General features: G+C 35.1%; 2 protein-coding genes across 5 annotated transcripts in view; one reads left to right on the top strand and one right to left on the bottom strand.

The window, feature by feature from the left end:
• The first annotated feature begins 310 nt into the window (after positions 1–310).
• LOC143235982 (uncharacterized) overlaps positions 311–21,693 on the top strand; it is a 47,994-nt gene continuing 26,611 nt past the window's right edge. The window contains exons 1-2 of one of the 4 annotated variants that reach the window (XM_076474128.1): positions 311–464; positions 13,442–13,568. In XM_076474128.1, the coding sequence (XP_076330243.1) occupies positions 430–464; positions 13,442–13,568 (162 nt within the window). In that variant the 5' untranslated portion in view covers positions 311–429. Of the gene's footprint in view, positions 465–6,322; positions 6,480–10,946; positions 11,075–11,990; positions 12,434–13,441; positions 13,569–21,693 lie in introns of those variants that run through there. The other 3 variants (XM_076474127.1, XM_076474130.1, XM_076474129.1) reach the window with 3 other exon arrangements.
• Positions 16,802–18,047, bottom strand: LOC143239890 (uncharacterized). Its single transcript, XM_076481509.1, has 2 exons — positions 17,656–18,047; positions 16,802–17,533 (listed from the first exon to the last, which is right to left on the bottom strand). The coding sequence occupies exons 1-2, from the start codon at positions 17,861–17,863 to the stop codon at positions 17,259–17,261; spliced, it is 483 nt and encodes a 160-aa protein (XP_076337624.1). The 5' UTR covers positions 17,864–18,047; the 3' UTR covers positions 16,802–17,258.

Below are 21,693 nucleotides of genomic sequence, written 5' to 3'. Positions count from 1 at the left end.
GTTTATGAAAAACATAATATTTAATTTCTTTAGTTTTCAAAACGTCTCTTGTTTAGCTATTGTATTATAAACTGTTTTACAAAGTTATATGAAATTTGTGTTTTACATGAGGGATGTTTTCTCCGGAAATGGTGGTATGTTTCTTTTTTCCTTGTCGTATTTCTTACATTTGAAATTTGTATAACAACAGGATACAAATAGCATGAAGGTGATGCAATCTCTCTTAAACCTTAGGACCTGTGACATGTTTGTTTTTTAAGGATGGGCCTTCCGTTCTTCCAGACTGCCTTGCCGTTGGCATAATTTGTTCACTCACCTCATTCGGGTTATCTTCGTGACGTATAAGTACATCAGTGGTCGTGAGTTCGTGCACATAGAAGTTTAACTTTCTGACAGGTCAGCAGTGAAAGTTCTTTGTGCTTCTTTACCATGAGGGTCATCCGACTCTTTAAGTCAAGGCCACGGTAAGAGGACAGTTGTTTAAGAAACTTAATGTTTCATAATTATATTTAAGTATTTTTTTCTGTTGTCTAAATTACTGTTAGATTTTCAGTATATATTAATGGCTCAAAATGATACAGCGGGAATAGATGTGTTTCGATTTTTATCGGTAAATGAACAGGCGGTTATCTATACTTTATTTGCATAGTTCAGTTTACTAGAATTACGTTAGAAAATCGCACATTCAGGGTACATAATCTATCTGTAAAAACATTGTAAACTAGCTTAGAATTAAGACCCTTGATAATACTGAACATGGATTAGATCTCTGCTTTTTTATTGGCATTGGTTTAAGGATGAGATTAAAGAGTATCCGCATGGGTTTGGACTGGCAAACACAGCTATTGCTGCTTTTGAATAGTTGGTTTTAATTAACGATTTACCCTAAGTGTGTCGCTGTTGTATATTTTGTATGCATTATTTGTGTCCGCGCTATTCTAGCAAATGCATATGCACTGCAGGCTATTGAAGAACATATAGATGTGTTATGCAGATCTAACAAAGGAAAAATCTTTGTGCATCTGTTTACATTTAATTAATTGTTGTATTATCTCAGAAGAAACATTATTTTGTTTTGATAAGATTGCTTTATTACTGCTCGTCTTTTGTTACATTACACTGTGACATTGATAGAAGCCTATCTTTAAATTTTTGATAACACTGTGTAACACAAATTTTGTTCCTGGATAGTATGTGTTATTTCTTAATTGCTTATATTGTAAAAGTACAGAAAATGGCCATTATTACCTTCAAACTTTGCTTTTGTGACCTGGATAATGAAATTTAGAAATTAACCTATTTTCTATGTAAAAACAGGCAAATTTCCACATTTTTATTTACATAAGATCTAAATAAAACAACATATGAATCAAGATTTACATGTATTTATACTAAAGTTATACAAAAATGTTTAGAAGTGAGTAATTGTTTTTGAGATTTGCGACTATGATGTAACTCACTTTCACGTGTTAGCCCCCAAATATAGTCTCCCAACATGTTTTTGTTATACGCTTCCAGGTCACAAAAGTAAAGTTTGAAGAGAAAAATAGGTCTTTTCCATTTACTTTAGGCATAAGGAATTGGGAAATAACCCTTTCTGCCCAGGAACAAGAAAAAGTAGAAACTTTGTTACATAGTGTAATACAATCTATGTCTTCAGAATAATTCTTTGAGAACAGTACCCTTAAGTGTGTGTTTCTTATAGTAAAGCCCCATAAGACTATCCGCTCAGCCCACCAAGGGGAATCGAACTGCTGATTTTAGCATTATAAATCCGGAGACATACCGCTGTACTAGCGGGGGACATTTCGAAAACACCTTTACATGTTATTTTTGTAGTTGCATACCAGTACGTGTGTTTATTCACTGTTGTTCGTATGTTATTTTAAATAAGTTTAGTGTTGTTGTTGGGTGGGAAAAAGAAAGAAGCCATGCTAGAAAACATGTTGTAACGGTCTAAAGCGAACACACCGCTACAGTCAGGGTTGAACAACAAAAGCTCAATTTATTCACAATAAGAATAATTAAAAATAAGTTTAATATAGTTAATAAACGAATGCCTGACTCAATAGTAATATTAATAAACACTTTATCATAAGTAGCAGTTAATCAGTAATAACAGTATCGAAAAAAAATTAGAAAGAAAAACTTAATTAGAAAAAAATCCAGCAAATACAGTATTAAAACAATATTTTTCAATATTAATAACTATATGCATGAACAGTTCTTTCTCTCTCCTCGTGAAACTTCTGACAAGGTGTTTATTGACAGAGTATTTGTTTTGTTTTGTTTTTGAATTTCGCGCAAAGCTACTCGAGGGCTATCTGTGCTAGCCGTCCCTAATTTAGCAGTGTAAGACTAGAGGGAAGGCAGCTAGTCACCACCACCCACCTCCAACTCTTGGGCTATTCTTTTACTAACGAATAGTGGGATTGACCGTCACATTATAATGCCTCAACGGCTGAATGGGCGAGCATGTTTTTGACAGAGTAGGTCTAGAGAGTACATTTTCATGTGGTTATAAATTAACATACTATTCTGCTACATTAACAGTATCTGTACGTCACCGCTAGACAAGTTAGTGTCGGTTTCATCGTACAGACAGACATATATATTTAATAAAAGTAGAAATGATTATGAGTTAACGTTTTAATGCAACAAAAAATTAACAGAAAAACTAAACGATATAAGAAAGTAATAAATAAACGGAAAACAATCATAATAATAAAAGACATAATTTGCTATTTAACAGTGCGTAAAATTACACTTTTAAATAACAAATTTTCCTAATATATTTTTCTAATAATATGATAAAATGGGTGAATTTTTATTTTATATACAGTCACTGGTTTTGATTGTTATCAATGTTTGGGTGGTCTTTACTATTGAGAAAGAAGGTTTTTATTGTTTTTTTGAAGAATAAGTCCACTTTTAAGGTAATTTTTGCTCGAATATTCTACTAGAGCGTTATCCCTATTATGAAACACTGTCGCCGTTCATAATTAACATGATGCACATTTTAGTTGCTATTGTTCTCAAGTTTAGTGTAAAACTGGTTTAGAATGAAAGTGGGTTACATAATATCTTAAGGGACAGTTTTGTTTATTTTTTAATTTAATGAATTATAAATGAGTTAATAACAAATACCCAAATGTACTTTACTTTAAAGAAACTTTATTTCTATTAAAAAAATTTCATCTGTTATTTACCTTCTTGACTATACCGAAGGTAAGCATAACTGCCTTTAGCTTTCTAACACCAAATGCTAATTTGAAATTTGGCTAAAAAGAAAACACATTATTACGACAAACGAAGAATAATCCTTAGGACTAGTTCTATAAATTAGCTTATAGGGTGTGATGCATATTATAATCCTTAAGCCTAGTTCTATCGGTTAGATAATAGAGTGATGCATATAATCTTTAGGCCTAGTTCTATCAATTACCTAATAGAGAGTGATGCATATTATAATCTTTAGGCCTAGTTCTATCAATTACCTAATAGAGAGTGATACATATTATAATCTTTAGGCCTAGTTCTATCAATTACCTAATAGAGAGTGATGCATATTATAATTTCAGTAATTTGTTACTGAAAGCTGTTTAGCCAATGTTTAAAGAATTGTTGACTTTTGACTGCATGCAGATAAATTTTCAGTTCTTCCCGGTGACATGAAATGTGCATTAAGAAAATTTCCTAAAATTTTAAAAGTGTGTTTGTATTTTTCGACAAAGCTACTAAAACTGTATTCCGCCATTTGTAACAAAGCAGTCAGAAACACTCTACCATTCACCTTAGCGAACTGACTGCCAACTTTGTAATGCGTCCAGACTTAAAGCGCAGGAAATATTTTGTGATATCGTACGAATCCAAACACGGGTCTTCAGCTCGATATCCGAAACTTTACCAGAGGATCACTCAGCTCCCTTTGAATAAGCCACGGAGAAACGATGTTTGCCCTGACAATTTTTTTCATAATTTTGAAATTTTTTTTAACAAGAACTTGCGCAGAATTGAAGGGAGAAGAAGTGACGAAGAATGGAACCCAAAACAACCCTGAAATGTAAAACAATTAACAAAAGAATTAGAGGGAAGGTAATTGTGAAAAAAAAATTATAAATCAGTTATAGATTCTCGGGAAAAAATGTTTTTATTTTATGCCTATTGGTGGAAAATTGTATGTATGAAATATATATTCATTTGTACCTGTTGTAACGATGTATATTAGGTAAAAAGTTACTAAGAGATATAATTATTATTATTAATAGATAACAGTTATTGTGAAAGTAAACAATGATAACTACCTCTTGTGCTGTCAATGTTAAATCATTTTTATAATAAATGCAAGATAATGCATGTGGGTTATCATAGTTTGAATTATAAGTATAATTTGGATGGGAATCTTGGTGTAATGGTTGATCAGTCTCTAAACCATCCAATCAGTGTGCTGCTTATAGTTATAAGAGCAAATAGTATTATATTACAAGTCTAAAGAGGTTATAATGTTATTCCGTAGAAAACTGGTTAGGCCATATTTGGAGTATTGTGTTCAGTCTTGGGTTCCTTACCTTGGGAAAGACGTTAAATTATTGAAAAGAGTTACTAGAATGGTGCCTGCGATGGAGGATTTGTCATACGAGAAGAGGCTGAGATCTCTCAAATTGTTTTCTCTTGAGAAAAGAAGATTCGGGGAGTTTCTGATTAAGGTGTTTAAGATTGTAAAGGGAACTGATAGTGGGTCACAAATGCAAAATAAGTTTAACAAATTGCTTATTTTTTAATTTATTAAAAAGCGATCAGTAAGTTTTCTCCATTTATTTTGATTTCTTAGGTTTATATTTAAGTCGTACATTTATTTTCCATGGAAACTCATTTGAAGCCCTTACCGCATTTATGAAAATGCTCACTAGATGGCACTGCCATACGTATTTGATTTAACGTGAATCCCGAAAAACCAACAATCAAATTTTATCCACTTAGAGAACGATGAAAATGTAATGAGATATTTTTTAAAATAAAAACAGTACATAAATAAAACCTCAAAACTTATCTGTAAAGTTATTTCTTAGAAACACTGTCTCTCGGTGTCACCAAAGGTAAAAAACGTATCGCGTAACTGATGTTTACAAAATATTTGAATAATAATAATGAACAAATAATTTAAAATTCTTTTATCCCTTTGGAATTTACACGATTCCCCCCAGTGGCACAGCGGTTTTTCTGCGGACTCACATCGTTAAAAAGCAGGTTTCAATACCCGTGGTGGGCAGAGCACAGACAGACCATTCTGTACCTTTGCTCTCACTTCCAAACAATCAGAATTTACCCAGTGGAGTTCCTCTGGTTTTAGCTGTTACTGTGCCTCCCACTAAATTTCGCACGTATTATTATGTAAAGTTAGAATTGTAGTTAAACTAAACATTTTTTATTAAAACTGTAATCGTGTGTTTGCTTTTAAGTACACACACCACATGTTTAACATAACACATATTATTTTAGTCTGTTGAGTTACACTGTAAAAGCTGATCTCCTACATGGATGGCCCGGCATGGCCATGTGGGTTAAGGCGTGCGACTCATAATATAAGAGTCGCGAGTTCGAATCCCCGTTGCATCAAACATGCTCACTCTTTCAGCCGTGGGGGCATTATAAAGTTCAGTCAATCTAATATTCGTTGGTAAAAGAGTAGCCCAAGGGTTAGCGGTGGGTGGTAATGACTAGCTGACTTCATTCTAGTCTTACACTGCAAAATTAGGGACGGCTAGCGTAGATAGCCCTCGTGTAGCTTTGCGCGAAATTCAAAAACAAACAAACAAAAAACAAACTTCCATACATGATTTGCTCCATCACTACCTGAAAACATTTCTTTAATCGCCCACGCTTAAGGTTCAATGCAACATTACAACAATATTATGGAATGAAACAATTTTATTGAAGCAAGCATGTAATTATTTTCTATGTGAACTTCAAATGTTAAAAGTTGGGCTTTGATACCCACGTCGGGCAAAGCCTATATATAGCCCAGTACTTACGTAGATTTTCCCTTGACGATAAACAGACAAACTTTCTTGTTCCCTTCTTTAATGGTGCAAGCAATCAAATAATACTGTTACGTTTTGTAACATTAAGGACAGGAGGGTGGGGCAAATACAATTTCAGAGAGTAGCCAACTCACTCAATAAAAAAATTTTGTTTCATTTTTAACACGCCGTTTCAAAGTTGTTAAGCTCTGATTGGTCTATCAGACCAAGGACGCCTCGATTCAATTCCCCGTGTTGGTAATAATTTATGTAGGTCAGGTCTTATTAGACTACAATTCGATGTAAAGGTAGATTATATCTGGGGGTTTGTGTCCCAAGAGTTAGGTCCACTTTCTGTCAGTGCTCTTCGATTGCAGGTCTTCCGTTTTAAAGCACGCTAGAAATGGCAGTATCTTCCACTGTTCGGTTCATCGTTGGCAGTGGAGAAAACAACCGGAGGTGAGTAGGTTGACAAATGCTGTGGCATTTTCATCATGAATAACGTTCATTCCTTGATCACAAAATTCCAAACTCGTGCTATCAAACGTTCATTTCTCTGAGTCAACCCTAGTGGGACAAACTGTATTCTGAGTTTGGGTGTGAATGCGGAGAAAGTTAACAAAAACACGGTGTACTTTTTACCAGTTTAGTTAATAGAAACACTGTGTGTTATTTCCATAGTTTATACTTCGCACAACGCTCTTAAGCGCTGCATATCGCACAGTGGTATGTTTATTGTCAGGTATGTCCGTATGCGCATGCCTAATAATCGAATTCAAATCATTCTTACAATATAAAAGCATACGTATTGCTCCCAATCCCGTGGCTCAACGGTAAGTATGCAGGCTTAAGATTCGGGTTTGAATATCGGTGGTGGTTTAATTTGTATTACTTTGTAAAAATAACTCGAAGTTAAATCCATGTAACAATAACGAAGGAACTTGTTTATTTCCTGAGTTTCTTCCAGTCTAAATTGAGTTGCAAAACTGTAGGCCTAACTTTAGATACGAAGGTAATCCTTTAACAGAGCTTCCGAAAACTGACTCTGTTCCTCAACTACAACTGGACCACAGACGAACTAACTCGCTGTTAAAATGACACAATAATTTATTATTAACTATCTCCTCAACTGGCATTTAGTTATATCGTTACTCGTTTTCAAGTTAATACAGCAAACTTGCAGTTTTTAACCGCGGCCTAGGGGCTAGTAGAACAGCTGTTTTGTTGTTTTTCCTCTTTAAATACAAAGTTTTCGCTCGTAGTTCCGTCATTTCTGCCTGGCATGGCCAAGTGTGTTAAGGCACTCGACTGGTAATCCGAGGATCGCGGGTTCGAATCCCCGTCACACCAAACATGCCCGCCCTTTCAACTGTGGGGGCGTTATAATGTAACGTTTAATCCCCCTATTCGTTGGTAAAAGAGTAGCTCAAGAGTTGGCGGTGGGTGGTGACGACTAGCTACCTTCCCTCTAGTTGTACACTGCTAAATTAGGGACGGCTAGCGCAGATAGCCCTCGAGTAGCTTTGGCGAAATTCAAAAACAAAGAAACCATTTTTGACTGATTTTAAGTCTAATAACTGTTTTGGACTCGGGAGGTCAAACTTTTTCAATTGGTCTATTTAACCACCCCTTAAGATTAAATCACACTGATTGTACCTTAAAAAATAAGTATGTACCTCATACTTGGTATTGCTGACGTAGAAAAATATATTTGCTAAAGAGAGAAAAAATTGCCATAAATTATTTCACTTTAAACTTGCCTAAAATAGTTTCAAGCGATGTGGCCATTATGGATTTCCTCATTTTATTTTTACAAAGTTTACTTACATCAAACCTCTAAATTCTATTGTTGAAAATATAGTTTAAAACAACTTATAAACTAAGGAAAGAAATGTTGGACGGTAACTTTCTTATCATTAGCCGAGGGCAAAATAACATGCAAAGTGGTTTCAATTCCGCAACTCGACTACCACTGCGTTCTGGACGAACGGAGAAACAGGTTTGTACTGTTGTACAAGGACTGCGCATAATAAATAGCACGTAAGACTTTCTGCGTGTCCTAAATAGTTGTTTAAGTTAAACCTTGTAGACTCCTGCACAGCGAGTTTTACACCTTTGATAGTTTTTATATGAAGTATCTTGATTTTTAAAGTTTAACTGGCGAATAAGTACAGTCGCGGCCCTGTACGGCCAAGAGGTTAGGGTGCTCGAATCAAATTTTGAGGGTCGCGGGTTTGAATCGCGTCACACCAAACATGAGGTGTTAATCCCACTATTCGTGGGTAAAGAAAGTAACCCAAGAGTTGGCGGTGGGTGGTGATGACTAGTTGCCTTCTCTCTGGTCTTACACTGCTAAATTAGGGACGGCTAACGCAGATAGCCCTCATGTAGCTTTGCGCAAAACTCAAACAAATAAACAAACAAGTACACTCGATGCTCACCGTGACGAGTTTGTAAGTAAGTACAAAGCTACACGGTAGGTTATCTGTTCCACACACCACGGGCGTCGAAACCCGGTTTTGTATGTCCACAGAGATAACGCATTACGAAGAATAGATTCTTGTCATTTAATTGTATAAAAGAATGGACGGATCTAGCTCTTACGTGATACCAAACGTATGATGTCTTACTTATTAGGTTGTGGTTTTATGAACCAGTTATTAACCAATCTCGCTAACGATACAGTTTCAATAATGGCCGGAGTTACCAAAACGATCAACTCCCCTGAACTTGATAATCGTATTTGTAACTGATACCACATCTATAGAGAACCACACGATCTCTGGTTAGTAGAATGTATCTTTAGAAACACACAGCTAACTCTTTACAGTCTGCAATATTTAAAGCAACGATTGTAATTGTTCTGTTGTCATGCTGTTGAATGGTACACGACATACGAAGTTTGACCAAGTGAACCAGGACACTTGCAATGTTTCTGTTGGTCTTTCTACGGACACTTGGTGCTAGTCTTGAAGGATTGTGATAGAACAAGGTCACATCGGGTTATTGCTGTGTCCACCTCGGGGAATCGAACCTCGCATTTTAGTGTTCTAAGTTCGTAGACTTACCACTATCCCACATGAGGTAACCTTCTGGCCTGCTTGGTTTCACAATGATAATACTTAACGAGAAAACCTAACTATAACTATTTCAGGATTTGAAGATGTCACTGAAAAAAGTATTGAATAATTAGACAAATCAAAGCATACTTCGAAATTCAGGTATTTTAAAATCGTCCACAAGTTAACAATGTAAATTTATCTTTGTTAGGCTAAGGTCAATGAGATAGTAACAATATTAACACAATCTGTTCCTGAACAAGAAACTGTCTTTCAACATTCGTAGTGTATACTGGAGGGATTTAGACACACTGGCGTATTGTGTACATTAAACTTAAACAGATAGTGGAAATAGAACATGGTAAACGTATGAAATTTATCGATTCTGGATAAGATTATATATAATGTAGCATACGATGAGATATGGCTATTACAAGATACTGTGGCTGGTCCCATAACCACTTGCAGAAAACCTATGGTTCATGTGTACTTGTTGTGCAGTTCAAGTCTTTTCATATCGTCCATTCTATGTTTTGTCTGTGCGTGTACTTGGATAACATTTTACGATAAATTTGGAAAAATTCTTGAAAAATATGTAGTTAAATTTGTATCTTTGTTAAAAGATAACTTCTTTAAAAGTTAAATCTAGGATTTCCAAAATAGTACAAAATAATTCTAATCGCAGACACATATATAACGGAAAGCCACCCGTCTTAAGCCTTACGTTAGTTCCTTTAAGTGCGGCCCAATTCGATAAAGCAACCCTAATTTGTATACGTATTTTGCGTTAGTTAAAACTAAACTTTACTGTAGTAATACTATCGGTAAATACTTTTTTTCTTATTCTATGACCTAACGTTAGACCTTTATAAGAGCTTTAAGCTTTTAATTTTTTGTACAAAATTTCTACCAATGTATATTTGTTTCTTGTTCACATAATTTGAAATAAAGCGCATACGTGTTTTTTTTTCTTATAGCAAAGCCACATCGGGCTATCTGCTCAGCCCACCGAGGGGAACCGAACCCCTGATTTTAGCGTTGTAAATCCGGAGACATACCGCTGTACTAGCGGGGGGCAGCGCATACACATTTAGATAGTAAGGTGTGCGAGCATTTTTGGAAAAGATAAAAACTTAGTATGCGGTAGAGATCTTCCTTCGTTGATTAGTGGGTGTGGTTTTATTCCCTTTTCATTCGTGCTCTTCAACCAACTATAATACTTATATCCATTCAGATTCAGATATTTCAGAGTTTAATTTTGATTCGCGAAAATAGATTTAAAATTCTCAACTAGTGTATCAGTTGATTTTATGTACCAGTTCTGCCTTTACTTAATGTTAGTCACAATGATAAAACCCGAGAACTGTATTTAGGTTTGAATCAATGAAATATTTCGAGAACTCATAATAGAGGACAGGTTCCAGTGGTTGAAGGTTATTCGAACAGTTTATTTTGAAAATACAAAGATGCACATTTATATTGGGAAAACAACGGGAAATGTCGTTAGGTTTATATCAATAGGAAACAACACTAATTGTTGAGAACTGTCTCACGCACGCACACACACTAGCGCGTGGCTTGTGTAGATTTCCGATTATTAGGTATTAACCCCGACCCCAAACCCGCTATGAACTTTCTCAAGTCATTTTACGAACGGGATATTTGCAGTACCAACCTCTTGTCTTAACAGGAAAGATGGGTTACGTAGTGTTAAAACAAGATTACACTAGGATATTTGCCCTAACTATAACGGGACGTCCAAGTAACCCACTTTACGATACGTAATAAGTGACGTTGTAATTTTCAGAGACCGGACAAACCTGTCGTATAGATTATGTATAAAAAACTGTCAGGAAATTATTGAAAAAGGTTCTCTTTGTACAAAGAGAAACGATTTCTCGCGTCGCGTGCTGTATGGGATCTAGGAACGTGCTCAACAAAGAACCCCCTTTTGAATGTGTGTTGGAGTTTGTAATAGGTTTTTTGATTTTACAGGTGAGTCTGATTAGAGTGTACGTTATTTTTAAGTAGTGGTATTTTAATTCATGTAAAACTGTAGTTTTAGAAGGTTTAACGGTACAATGTAGTCATAATGCAATTACGTATTAAATTGACGCGAATATATAACGATAATTTTCAGAGTTAATTACACTCGTTAACATATTTTGTTTAATTGACCCACGTGTTAAGTTATTGCGTATATAAACAAGGTAATCTAAACAGTACTTCTTTTTTAAATATTTTCACTTTCAAAGAAAAGTGAGCCTCAACCAGTGGAAGTGAGATAAAGTAGTCCTGGTAACCACGAAACGGTTTCTAACCGAATAGTTCGAATAACCAGAAAACCGTTATTGACTGATTTGAAACAGATTTCCAAGGAAAAATGAAATAGCATAATTTACTCCAGTTAATGCTTGGTAAAGTATAGAAACTTAACCACCAGCGACAAATTAAACAGTTGAACATATGGCTAATTCAATGAATGAGAAATATATTTTATTCAAATAAAACGTGCGACTCGCGACTTTTTACCCTTAAATTAAGTCGTATTTCCATTAGGATTTCATAAATTGTAACTTTGTATTAAACATTCGAAACGCTTTCTACCCATGATCCTCCAGTGGAAGCAATCTTGCCTGTCGGCAAGAGGACCGGATGTGGCTACAGTATCCGGACTGTGAATTCATGGTTTGTGTCCCGTTGCCGTGAAAATATACTCGTACTTTGGGACTCTGCTATAAGCAAAAATAATTTCTCTTTGGATTTAGCAGGATGAAGAAGAGTCGAAATGTTTCTACTTCCGGGTCCGGATATCCTGGATGTAAAAATATCTAACTGTTGGACACATAGCTACAGACATGGCTTATCTGGTTGTCAGCATGTTAAAAACCAGTAGACCTGCCGTTGAGTCACAGGGTTGAATGGTTTTGCGTTAACAGAACTCTGATTTGTTTGGTTCGGTACCATATTGTCACAGATTTACATTACCCTAAAATATGTATATAGAGTTATTGGCTATATAATGATGTCTCGTGTTTCTATTACATACATAAACCTTGTTTTAAATGAGTAGCACTTAGCCATAAAGATAATTAAATACTTCTGTCAATAAGAGATGATAAAAACTCGTTTTCTTGATGAATGCGTAAGATAAAACTAGGCTGTCATCGAAATTCCTCAAGATAAATTAATTAATCTTGTTAAATATAAAATGTTGTTCAAAGATCCCGTGATGGGCATACCGTAAAGTGCTCATTGAGTAACTTTGCATTAAAAAATCTACGTAACTACAATATTTCGTTTCGAGTACAACTGTTATCGACCTAAGAGTTTTTATTTTTTCTAAGAATCAAGGTATTTTCTTGGAAAATAAACTTAATTTGTTTTGATAATGTTTTTAAGAAACGTTATTTCGTGTTTTTCAAATATTCCTTTATTATTTAGCACTAAATTAAATCGGACAGTTTCTGCCAGTAGCTTGGCGGTCAGTGTTTGTTGGTTACTTGTCGCTTCGCTACCCTTGCTCCACGGGTAGATGAATACGAAACGCTGTATTTATACAATATTTATTAATTAAATATTTCAGCACAGTAATGTGAAATTAGAGTTGCTCGAGATCCTTTAATTCTAGGATCGCGCGCGTTGAGGTGTGTATTTTAGCCTCACTTGACTGCCTTCTGTCGTGTAGAGGATGGAATTATTAAAATATTATTGTTTCCCGATAAACTGAAGGCGAATCCGACCTTTAGCATACCAAATGTTTGGTTCCGAATTAAGTACTTTGGCCTAGAACCTGTGCCGGTTTAGTATTGTGTTTCCTGTCTGTCTTACGTAGATTTTTTTTTACTGTGTTATTGGGAACACTTGATACAGGATTCTGGGTATCGTCGTCACAGCGGGACGAAAACCACGAACTCTTGGATTGACATATGGCACTATAAATTCTAGACCACACTGGCTTGCTATCTAATTTACATTAATTAAAATAGCAGATAGATTTTCATTCAGACTATAAAGTTTAAAAAATTTTACTCAGAAATGATTTAATTTCTAAATTAACCCTTAAACAGCGGAAATATAGGTAGCGCCATCAGTTGATGATGGTCGCTGTTGAAGGGTTAAAAACTCACATTTATATCAGTTTTATTCTACTATAGGGCACAAGAACTGTTTCTTAGTACACTAATTCCGTATATGTGGTAGTTAACTATTGCGAGCGCCAATCTTAAAGCAATAGTTTTACAAATCATTAGTACATGAAAATAAAACTAAAACCTATACAAGTATAGTTAATAGGTGTTATTAAGCCTACTCCATGATGTTGGGTCGGGTTTCTATACCTTGTTACATTTATTTGTTCAGTGGGAAACAATCTCAGACTGAGATGATAAGTAGACGGAAGATTTTATCTCGATCCAGGGACGACTTGAACTCTAACTTTGGTATTGAAGAAGAGGATGTGTGGTTCCAGAAGGATAAACTCTTCAAGGTAAGGAAATTTGGTTGTCTGACTATCTCGTTAGGTGTAATTGTGTACGATTGAATTTAACTAGGTCTGCTGGTTGTTTGACTGTCTCGTTAGGTGTGTGTGTGTAAGATTGAATATAACTAGGTCTACCATTGGGTTACAGTTTACACGAATAAATAACAACCGGGATTGTTTTAATTGGTAAGAAATTGTGGGTTAGCTAATGAAAGATCCGCAGGGGTTAGGGTTGTATAGGTTGGAAGGAAGTTATCAGAGGTTTAATTTTCTCTAATGTGTATTTTAATTTTTTAATATCGTCTTCTTTTTTACATAAATATACTAATTTACATAAAACTGTACAAAAGCAACCATCAATCCCCTAGCAACGAATATAAGATAAAATGTAATGTGGTTTGCTTTATTACTTTCAATTCGATTTTCACAAGGACGTCCGTAATAATCAGGCTGTCAGACATTCAACGATGATATAAACCTGTATATAAAACCTAACTCTTCATTCTGTGTATGGGGATATTTTATTTTTAGAAAAATTTATTGTTTAAAAATTAAAACAAAAAACATATTAATTTCAGGCTTGTTATTTTTTATTTTAATGTATAACACTGATATATTTAAGATACTTTCTTGGACGCTGTCTGAGAACAATTTGCAGTGTTTCAGAATTTGCAGTGCCAACCGAAGAAATGTGGGCATGACAATAAAGTACGAAAAACGCGAGATTTCGACCAACATTTCGTCATTGCGGTTCGTAATTTTTCTTTTCAGGGTAAGGCTATGTTGTGCTATCTGCTATGTGTACCGCGAGGAATTTAACCCCATATTTTAGATTTGTAAGTCCGTAACCTTACCGCTGCCCCACCGGGGGACAAGTTGGTAATACACGGACTTTCTTTGTAGCACTGTCCATGATGAAGGGCAGTGGCGACACGTTGGTTGTAACAGTCGATTTTTATAATTATGTGTAGAATTTCAAGTCGTTTCTCTGGTTGACGACATATCGATAAAACTATATATGTAAGTAGACTTGTATCCTGGTTCTATACTATTTCACTGATGTTTTTCATGGTCCCCCAACCTCTATGTCTCAGACTAGTGTTACAATCAAGTTCTATATTACAGCTTCTCCAGTATGATCGAGTCGACTCGGGTCTAACTGGGTTACTACAGACACTCTTTTACTTGCAGGTTTATAGTAAATTGCAATTTTCATTTTCACGCATAACCCCCCCCCTACAAAAAGCAACCAAAAAACTACAGGGTTGACTTGTAACAAGCAAAACAGGTCAACATCTTAAATGGTAAAAGTTAACTACTCATTGTTTTTAATGTTTTACACTCGTGTATTAGCATGTTATGTAATCACTGCTCACTTACTGACATATCTTGGATATAGCCTTGTGAATTGGTCTGTTTGGAAACATAAATGACCTATTGTTTATTACATCTGGTTGTTCACCCTAATTTTATTTTTAATACGCCCACATTTGTGTTTTTAGGTTTAGGTTACATAATACACAGCCGTTTTTCATATCTGTGTTTTTTAGGTGATAGGTATTAACGTGATAATACTGTTGAATTATGAGTTTAACCTTGTTGGTAGGCTTTCTAAACACTACCCGAGTGGGTGGAACAAGTAGGTGTGGTCATTCTTGCGGGTACATGTGGATGAACAGATTAAAGAAAAAAAATTTCTTTTGTTTGATAATTCTTTCTTTCAGCGTACAAAAGATACAGACCTGTCAGACGTGATATTTATTAATTATACAAAAGTCAATCGGTTAACCCGTTACGATGAACCTGTCACTTCGCGGTATTCGGTCAGGACGTACTACACTTTATTTTCACAAGACTTATCGGGTATTGTTGTCATTCGACAATAGGTTATATATGTTTGGTTAAAATATAAATCAATTCACCATTTTAAACAATGCGAACATAGGTTATTATTTTTAACAATAGTTTTATAGAATCCGTTAATAAATCAAACCGTGTAAGTTGTTGAATCTCGATATTGTATTTTGGTGTTAACTATTTAGTCCAGTATGTTGTTCACTTGAATAACATCCGTTTTTCAGAAGGTAAATTTCTGACCGTGAACAGCTCCATACTTCATGACTGAATGATATAAGGAATAGGTTAAAGTAGCGGGTCATATTCATGTATTAGCTATCTGTAACCTGCTGCCATAGGTCAGTGTTTGTTTGTCCAACAAGGTAAAATGTATGATTTCTACTAAAATACTTGTCGAACTAAAATAATTCTTATATTATCTGGTTTTATATCAATCTGCTGTAAAATAAAAACGCAATTAATTTGTATGATTTAATACGTATACGTTTATGTTTTTAAACAGTATTCTAATGACAAAGCGATTAACGTAGTATCCTCTATTTTCTAATGTTTTAACGGATTTTTCGGGTAATTGTGTAACGTGTAATATCGTATGGACTGTGTCCTCGATCAACTTGTATATCTAGCTTTACTAAGTAGGTCAACTCCATGTAATGAAACAGAGCAGCGCGTAACTGCACAGTAGACAATCGTACAAAACATAAGGCGTTGTCTTATACCACTAGTTTAACTTTTACTTTGTTATCTGAAATTTGTCTCTTCATTCTACATCATTAAAAATAGATACTTTATTGTTAAAGCCACAAAAATGGCAGACGTAAAGTAACATCTTTGAAATATTTAATACATTTTTAAAAATATATACTTGTGAACAGGAGGTGTTTATGTGTGACTCATTATGGTCGTCAGAACAGACTCAGCTTAGTCTGTTTGTCATATGTACCACTCCTCTGTAAGGAACGTCTGATAATTTTTCTAGACTAGTAACGAACTGGTCCAAACGTGCGTGTCGTTGAACTGTGAAGCACGTGAGATCAAAGGCACGTTGGACAATCTGCCGTGTCCGTTTAAGGAATAGAACCTCGGATTTAAACGTTTTAAATCCATAGACTTGACGCTGTCCCACCGGGGAAGGATTATGTGGTGGGGCACAGAAAATAAAGCACATTGTACAAGTTTGTTTTGTTTCCTGTTTATGTGCAAAATTTCCGTGTAAAGTCAACGTATCTGAAATTGTGTAAACTATTTTTGAACGTGTAAGTTTTGGAAATCAAACATCTATATTATACTTGTCATAAGACATTAATGTTAGACCTAGTGTATTTTTAACACTATGATAAAAGAATTAGAAGTATGTAGTAGCATTTCAACCATACTATTTAATAAGCAATTAAGAAATAACACGTACTATCCAGGAACAAAATTTGTGTTACATAGTGCAATTAATCATATTTGTGTTGTAAAAGTACAGAAAATGACCAGTATTCCCTTCAGACTTTGCTTTTGTAACCTGAATAATGAAATTTAGAAATTAACCTATTTTCTATGTAAAAACAGGCAAATTTCCACATTTTCATTTACATAAGGTCTGAATAAAAGAACATATGAATAAAGATTTACATGTATTTATACTAAAGTTATACAAAAATGTTTAGAAGTGAGTAGTTTTTTGAGATTTGCGACTGTAATATAAATCACTTTCACGTATCAGCCCTCGGATATAGTCTCGGCATTTGACTTTGTTAGACCAAGATCTCTGATCAAGTCATTGAGGTCTCTTTGGTTGTGGTAGTATGGGTTTCTCTCACCAGCTGCACCTCTGAAATTGTAATCTGGATCTTAAACGTCTACCTCCTCTTCTGATTTTTTGCTCTCTTCTGAGGATGGCTGCTTTCTCTCTGGTGGAGTGGGTACAGGGGGCTCAGGGCAGTGTGGCAGTGGGGTGATGGATGATGGAAGGTCCGGATACATTATAGCAGATGCATTCTTGCCAGTCCGACGTTTGATAGGGTCCACCATGCAGAAGTAGCAATTGCTTGAGTGGTCAGTGGGTTCACACCAAATTCTTGGAATAGCGAACTTCATGGCTCTCTTTTTTTCCCCTCTGTACCATCCTGCAAAAGACCAAAATATTGTTATTATGAAGAATAAATTTATTTCATCCACAACTAAAGGGTCTAGAATTTGTATAATATAAAATCTTACTATTCAAGCAAGCAAAAGTTGTCTGTCTTACCTTCTAGAGTTTTTTTGCAGTGCTCGCAGGTAAAATGAGGTACCCAGAGTTTGTCTTGATGTCCGACAGGCATGCCGAAATATGCCTTGTAGGCTTCACACATTTTAGCATATGCTGTCACAGAGTACATTTTCGCTCTTGTCTTGATAAATTGGCCGCATACGTAGCAGAATGTGTCTGGAGAATGCTTGCAGCTTCTTGATGCCATCTCTGATAAAATCAAATAGGTCTGTGTGTTCACTTAGGCAGCTAGAACTAAACTGAAGTAGCGAGTGGTGAGCCCTTGTATATATATTTCTATGGAAAGTTTTAGAAATTTCTAAAATGTTTTTCAAAATTCTCGTTAAGTTCTACAACATTCTAGAAAATTCTTGTAAGTTCGAGAAAATTCTCTATCAGCTACTCGGCACTGAATCTACCTGGAATGTTCTACAAAATGGGTACATTTGAAATTTCATTATCCAGGTCACAAAAGCAAAGTTTGAAAAGAAAACTAGGCCTTTTCCATTTACTTTTAGCATAAACAAGTGGGAAATAACACTTCTGCCCAGGAACAAGAAAAAGTAAATATTTTGTTGCATAGTGTTATAATTGTATTTCTCCAACTTAGAAAAGGGGCTGATACCATATCAGTTACTATTTATTGTATTACGTGAAGAGAGGTTTGTTTATTTTGGCTATTTTAAAGCAAAACCACATACTGCTATTTGCTGTGTTCACCAAGGAGAATAGAACCTCAGATTTTAGAGTTGCGAGGTCAAATATTTATTGTGTAAGGGGATGGTTTGGTACTATTTTAAAATAACTATTCTGGGTGTAGCAGGCCAATATATTATTTAGAAGTAACAAAAATGTATTTTTTACTAGGCCTAACTAGTACTAGATACTGTGTTAATTTAAAATAACCATTTTCTGATATGACATGCAAATAAAGAAAATATTGTTTTAGGCCTAATTATTACTGTTTCTTTTTGAGGTGATGACAAGTTTTTGACTTTCCTTTAAGAAAATTACTTCTGTGTGTATTATAAAGTTGTTAATGTTTCTCACGTTTCAAGTAAGATGTAGTGAACTGTAAGTTGTGAAAATGTTAATAAATCTTGGAAGAAAAGTATCGTCCAATGACGTAGCATGATTGGCATGTACACATGTGAGACGCGTCAAAACTAAAAAATAAAAACTAAAGATAGAATACTTGAATTAGATTACAAATCAACATTTTCACAAACCTAACACAGTGAAACAGTTTTTACACTGTTTTTCTAACTGATTGAAAGGCAAGATTTGGGAGTCTGTCCAAACTTTCATAATGCATGACCTATGTTGAATTAATATATTTGTAAATGTTTTACTAATATAAGTTCATAATTATTAATTTAAAGTATTTCAATGCTTTGATATATTAATGTGTGTGTGTGTGTGTGTACAAACTCTCGGCTAGTCAGCGGTAAATATATAATTTGCAACTCTAAAATCTGGGGTCGATTCTACGGGTGGACGTAATGTAGATTACTCACCTTGTGTGTGTATGCGTATTTTTTGCTGTAAACAAATTCCCTTTACACAATAAATTTTTCAAAGCGGATACTAGCACCATGCATGACGTTACTTTATCGGGAACTCAAAAGTACCACGTGTTTCAGTTCACATGAAATGTAATTTTGTCCAATCGGATGTCAGTTAATACGTAACAGGAAAAAACAAACTCAATAGTGAAATTAATGTTGAAGAGAGCTTTGTTTATTTTGGCTATTTTAAAGCAAAACCACAGTGTTATTTGCTGTGCCCACCGCGGAGAATAGAACCTCAGATTTTAGAGTTGCGAGGTCAAATATTTATTATTTATTCGAATGAAAGGTAGTGGTCAAGTTAGCACATGAGACACCTTTAACGCAACTGTTTAATGTTTCGAATCTGCTGGTTTTACTTATTTCATATATGGTAAAGGTTAGTTACTACATCAGTTTTTCTGAAGTAGTTCAGTAGAAGTTTCATTATCAGTTTACTGACTTCAAATGTCCTTTCTTGTCTCCGGTCACTGAAGTTATTCCTTGTCCCCTCGGTAGGACAGTGATGGCTTTACGGACTTCCAACGCTCGAATCCGAAGTTCGATTCTCCGTGGTGGATGCAGTAGATAACCCAATGCGTCTTTATTCTACAACATTTGCTGTAGGTCAATTAACCGCTACATTACAAACATCTACCACAAATAAACAGTCTTGTCATTGTTTAAGTAGACCAGGGCTACCTGCCCTGGTTTTGGAATAGATTAAAGAGAGATCACCTACCACCCATTCATGGGCTATTTATTTACCAACGAAAAGTTAGATTACCCATCACTTTATAGTGTCCTCATGACTGAAAGGGCGTACATGTTCAGTGATGGGATTCTAGTGCGAGTCTACTGCCCTAACCACCAGCCCATGCCACGCCCACAGTAGGAACAGCATCGCCAAATAGCAGTTTTTTTCATAGGTCATTTCAATTTGAACATAATTTTCAAAGTATTAAGTGTTATTTCGCATATTGGTTTTAGACTTGCCCAGCATCACGTCTTTAGCACAATTAAATGCAAACACGATAGCCTTTCACTGGATCAACTTTAGTACACTATAACCAAATACTATACTTGAGACCAGTCTGACTTCAAAGTAAAGCTTAAATACAGTTTAAAAAAAAAGGCTGAAATTCGATGCACGTAACAAAAAACTGTGCATCCGTTCACACCGAGAAACAAATCAACTTAGAAAAGTCAAATATCTAATGTGACGTCATCGGTTTCATCTATTTCGGAGCACAGATAATCTCGTATTTGAAACTGGTAATTTAGGCTATTTTAGTAAAAATAAATAAATAGGTCTTTATTCAGTTGCACTGAGACAATGAACTTGTTTTGTGAAGTGTAAACAAAGATGTTTGAAAAATAAAACCGGATGAACACTTTCTTTTAAAAGTTCTACAGAATGGTTTTTGTTCTGTCTACGGACAGAAAACTCGCTCTCTTTGTTTAATGATATTGTTTATTTTTTTATCTGCTCAAGAATTTGAACACACACACACACACACACACACACTTCAATTTGTGATAAAACTTTTATTCGTACATCCGTCAACTGGTGTACTACCATGCTCAGGTCTGAAGATCCAACCAACAACATATGACCTGTTGATTTAGTTGGTATGGTAAACCGTATTAGGAAATACAAGAACAGGTGAATTACCTTTCTACAATCGAAGCTTATCTTGGACTTTCCTTGTTTTTGGTTTGGATCATCGCTACTGCTAATAACCGTGACTAGGATAGTTGTGATAGGCTTACCACATATAGCCCATTCTTATCTGTGGGCTTAAATAGCAAACAAGACATATTAATAAGATATTTTCATTCAATAACTGGGTGGGGGTATTAAATAGATAGTCCACAAGATTATTTCTTGTATGTCAAGCGACGTACCACAACTACTTTTCTTAGTAAACTGACAATTAATCCTATCTTTAGCAACATAGAAACATTTTGACTCCGGACCTGTCGCTACTGAATAATTGAGTTGTGTGTCATTAATATTACCTTTAATACTTTGATAAAACTAGGGTAAGGGTAATAAAATATAACCTTCTGTAATTGCCTATACACTGCAGTTGTGAATTAGGCTTAAAACCAGCATGTTCCTAAATATCTTTTTTGGCAGTCAAACCATTTTAAATAAATAACCTGAAACGTTAAGTTGGTGACAGAAAAAAGATTACCTGGACCAAATCTACAGTTAGATAAGTAAATATAGCGTGTGTGTGTATTCCTGCATGGTTATTTGTTCTATCAGAAAGAACGTACAGATAGTTGTTTGTATATTTATAACTAGTTACCGGCACCTATCACCATTTCTTGAGTTGCTCTTGTATCGTCCTCGGTGTTCGAAGCTTGACCGTTGAGTACTAGGCCATACCTACCCCATACAGTTTTGCTGGATAAAGTGGTGTTACTATAATTATTGCCCCTCGCTAATACAGCGGTAAGTCTACGGATTTACAACACTGAA

The sequence above is a fragment of the Tachypleus tridentatus genome, chromosome 13 (genome assembly GCF_004210375.1).
Source record: "Tachypleus tridentatus isolate NWPU-2018 chromosome 13, ASM421037v1, whole genome shotgun sequence".
Classification (NCBI taxonomy): Eukaryota; Metazoa; Arthropoda; class Merostomata; order Xiphosura; family Limulidae; genus Tachypleus; species Tachypleus tridentatus.
Note: the sequence above shows the minus strand (reverse complement) of the source record. Positions and strands in the feature narration are given on the sequence as shown.

Excerpts from the sequence above, each read along its gene's own strand:
- LOC143239890 (XM_076481509.1), bottom strand. The coding sequence starts at position 17,863 with ATGGCATCAAGAAGCTGCAAGCATTCTCCAGACACATTCTGCTACGTA. Across the intron at positions 17,534-17,655 it reads CTGCAAAAAAACTCTAGAAG|GATGGTACAGAGGGGAAAAA; the intron begins GTAAGACAGACA and ends GGTCTTTTGCAG.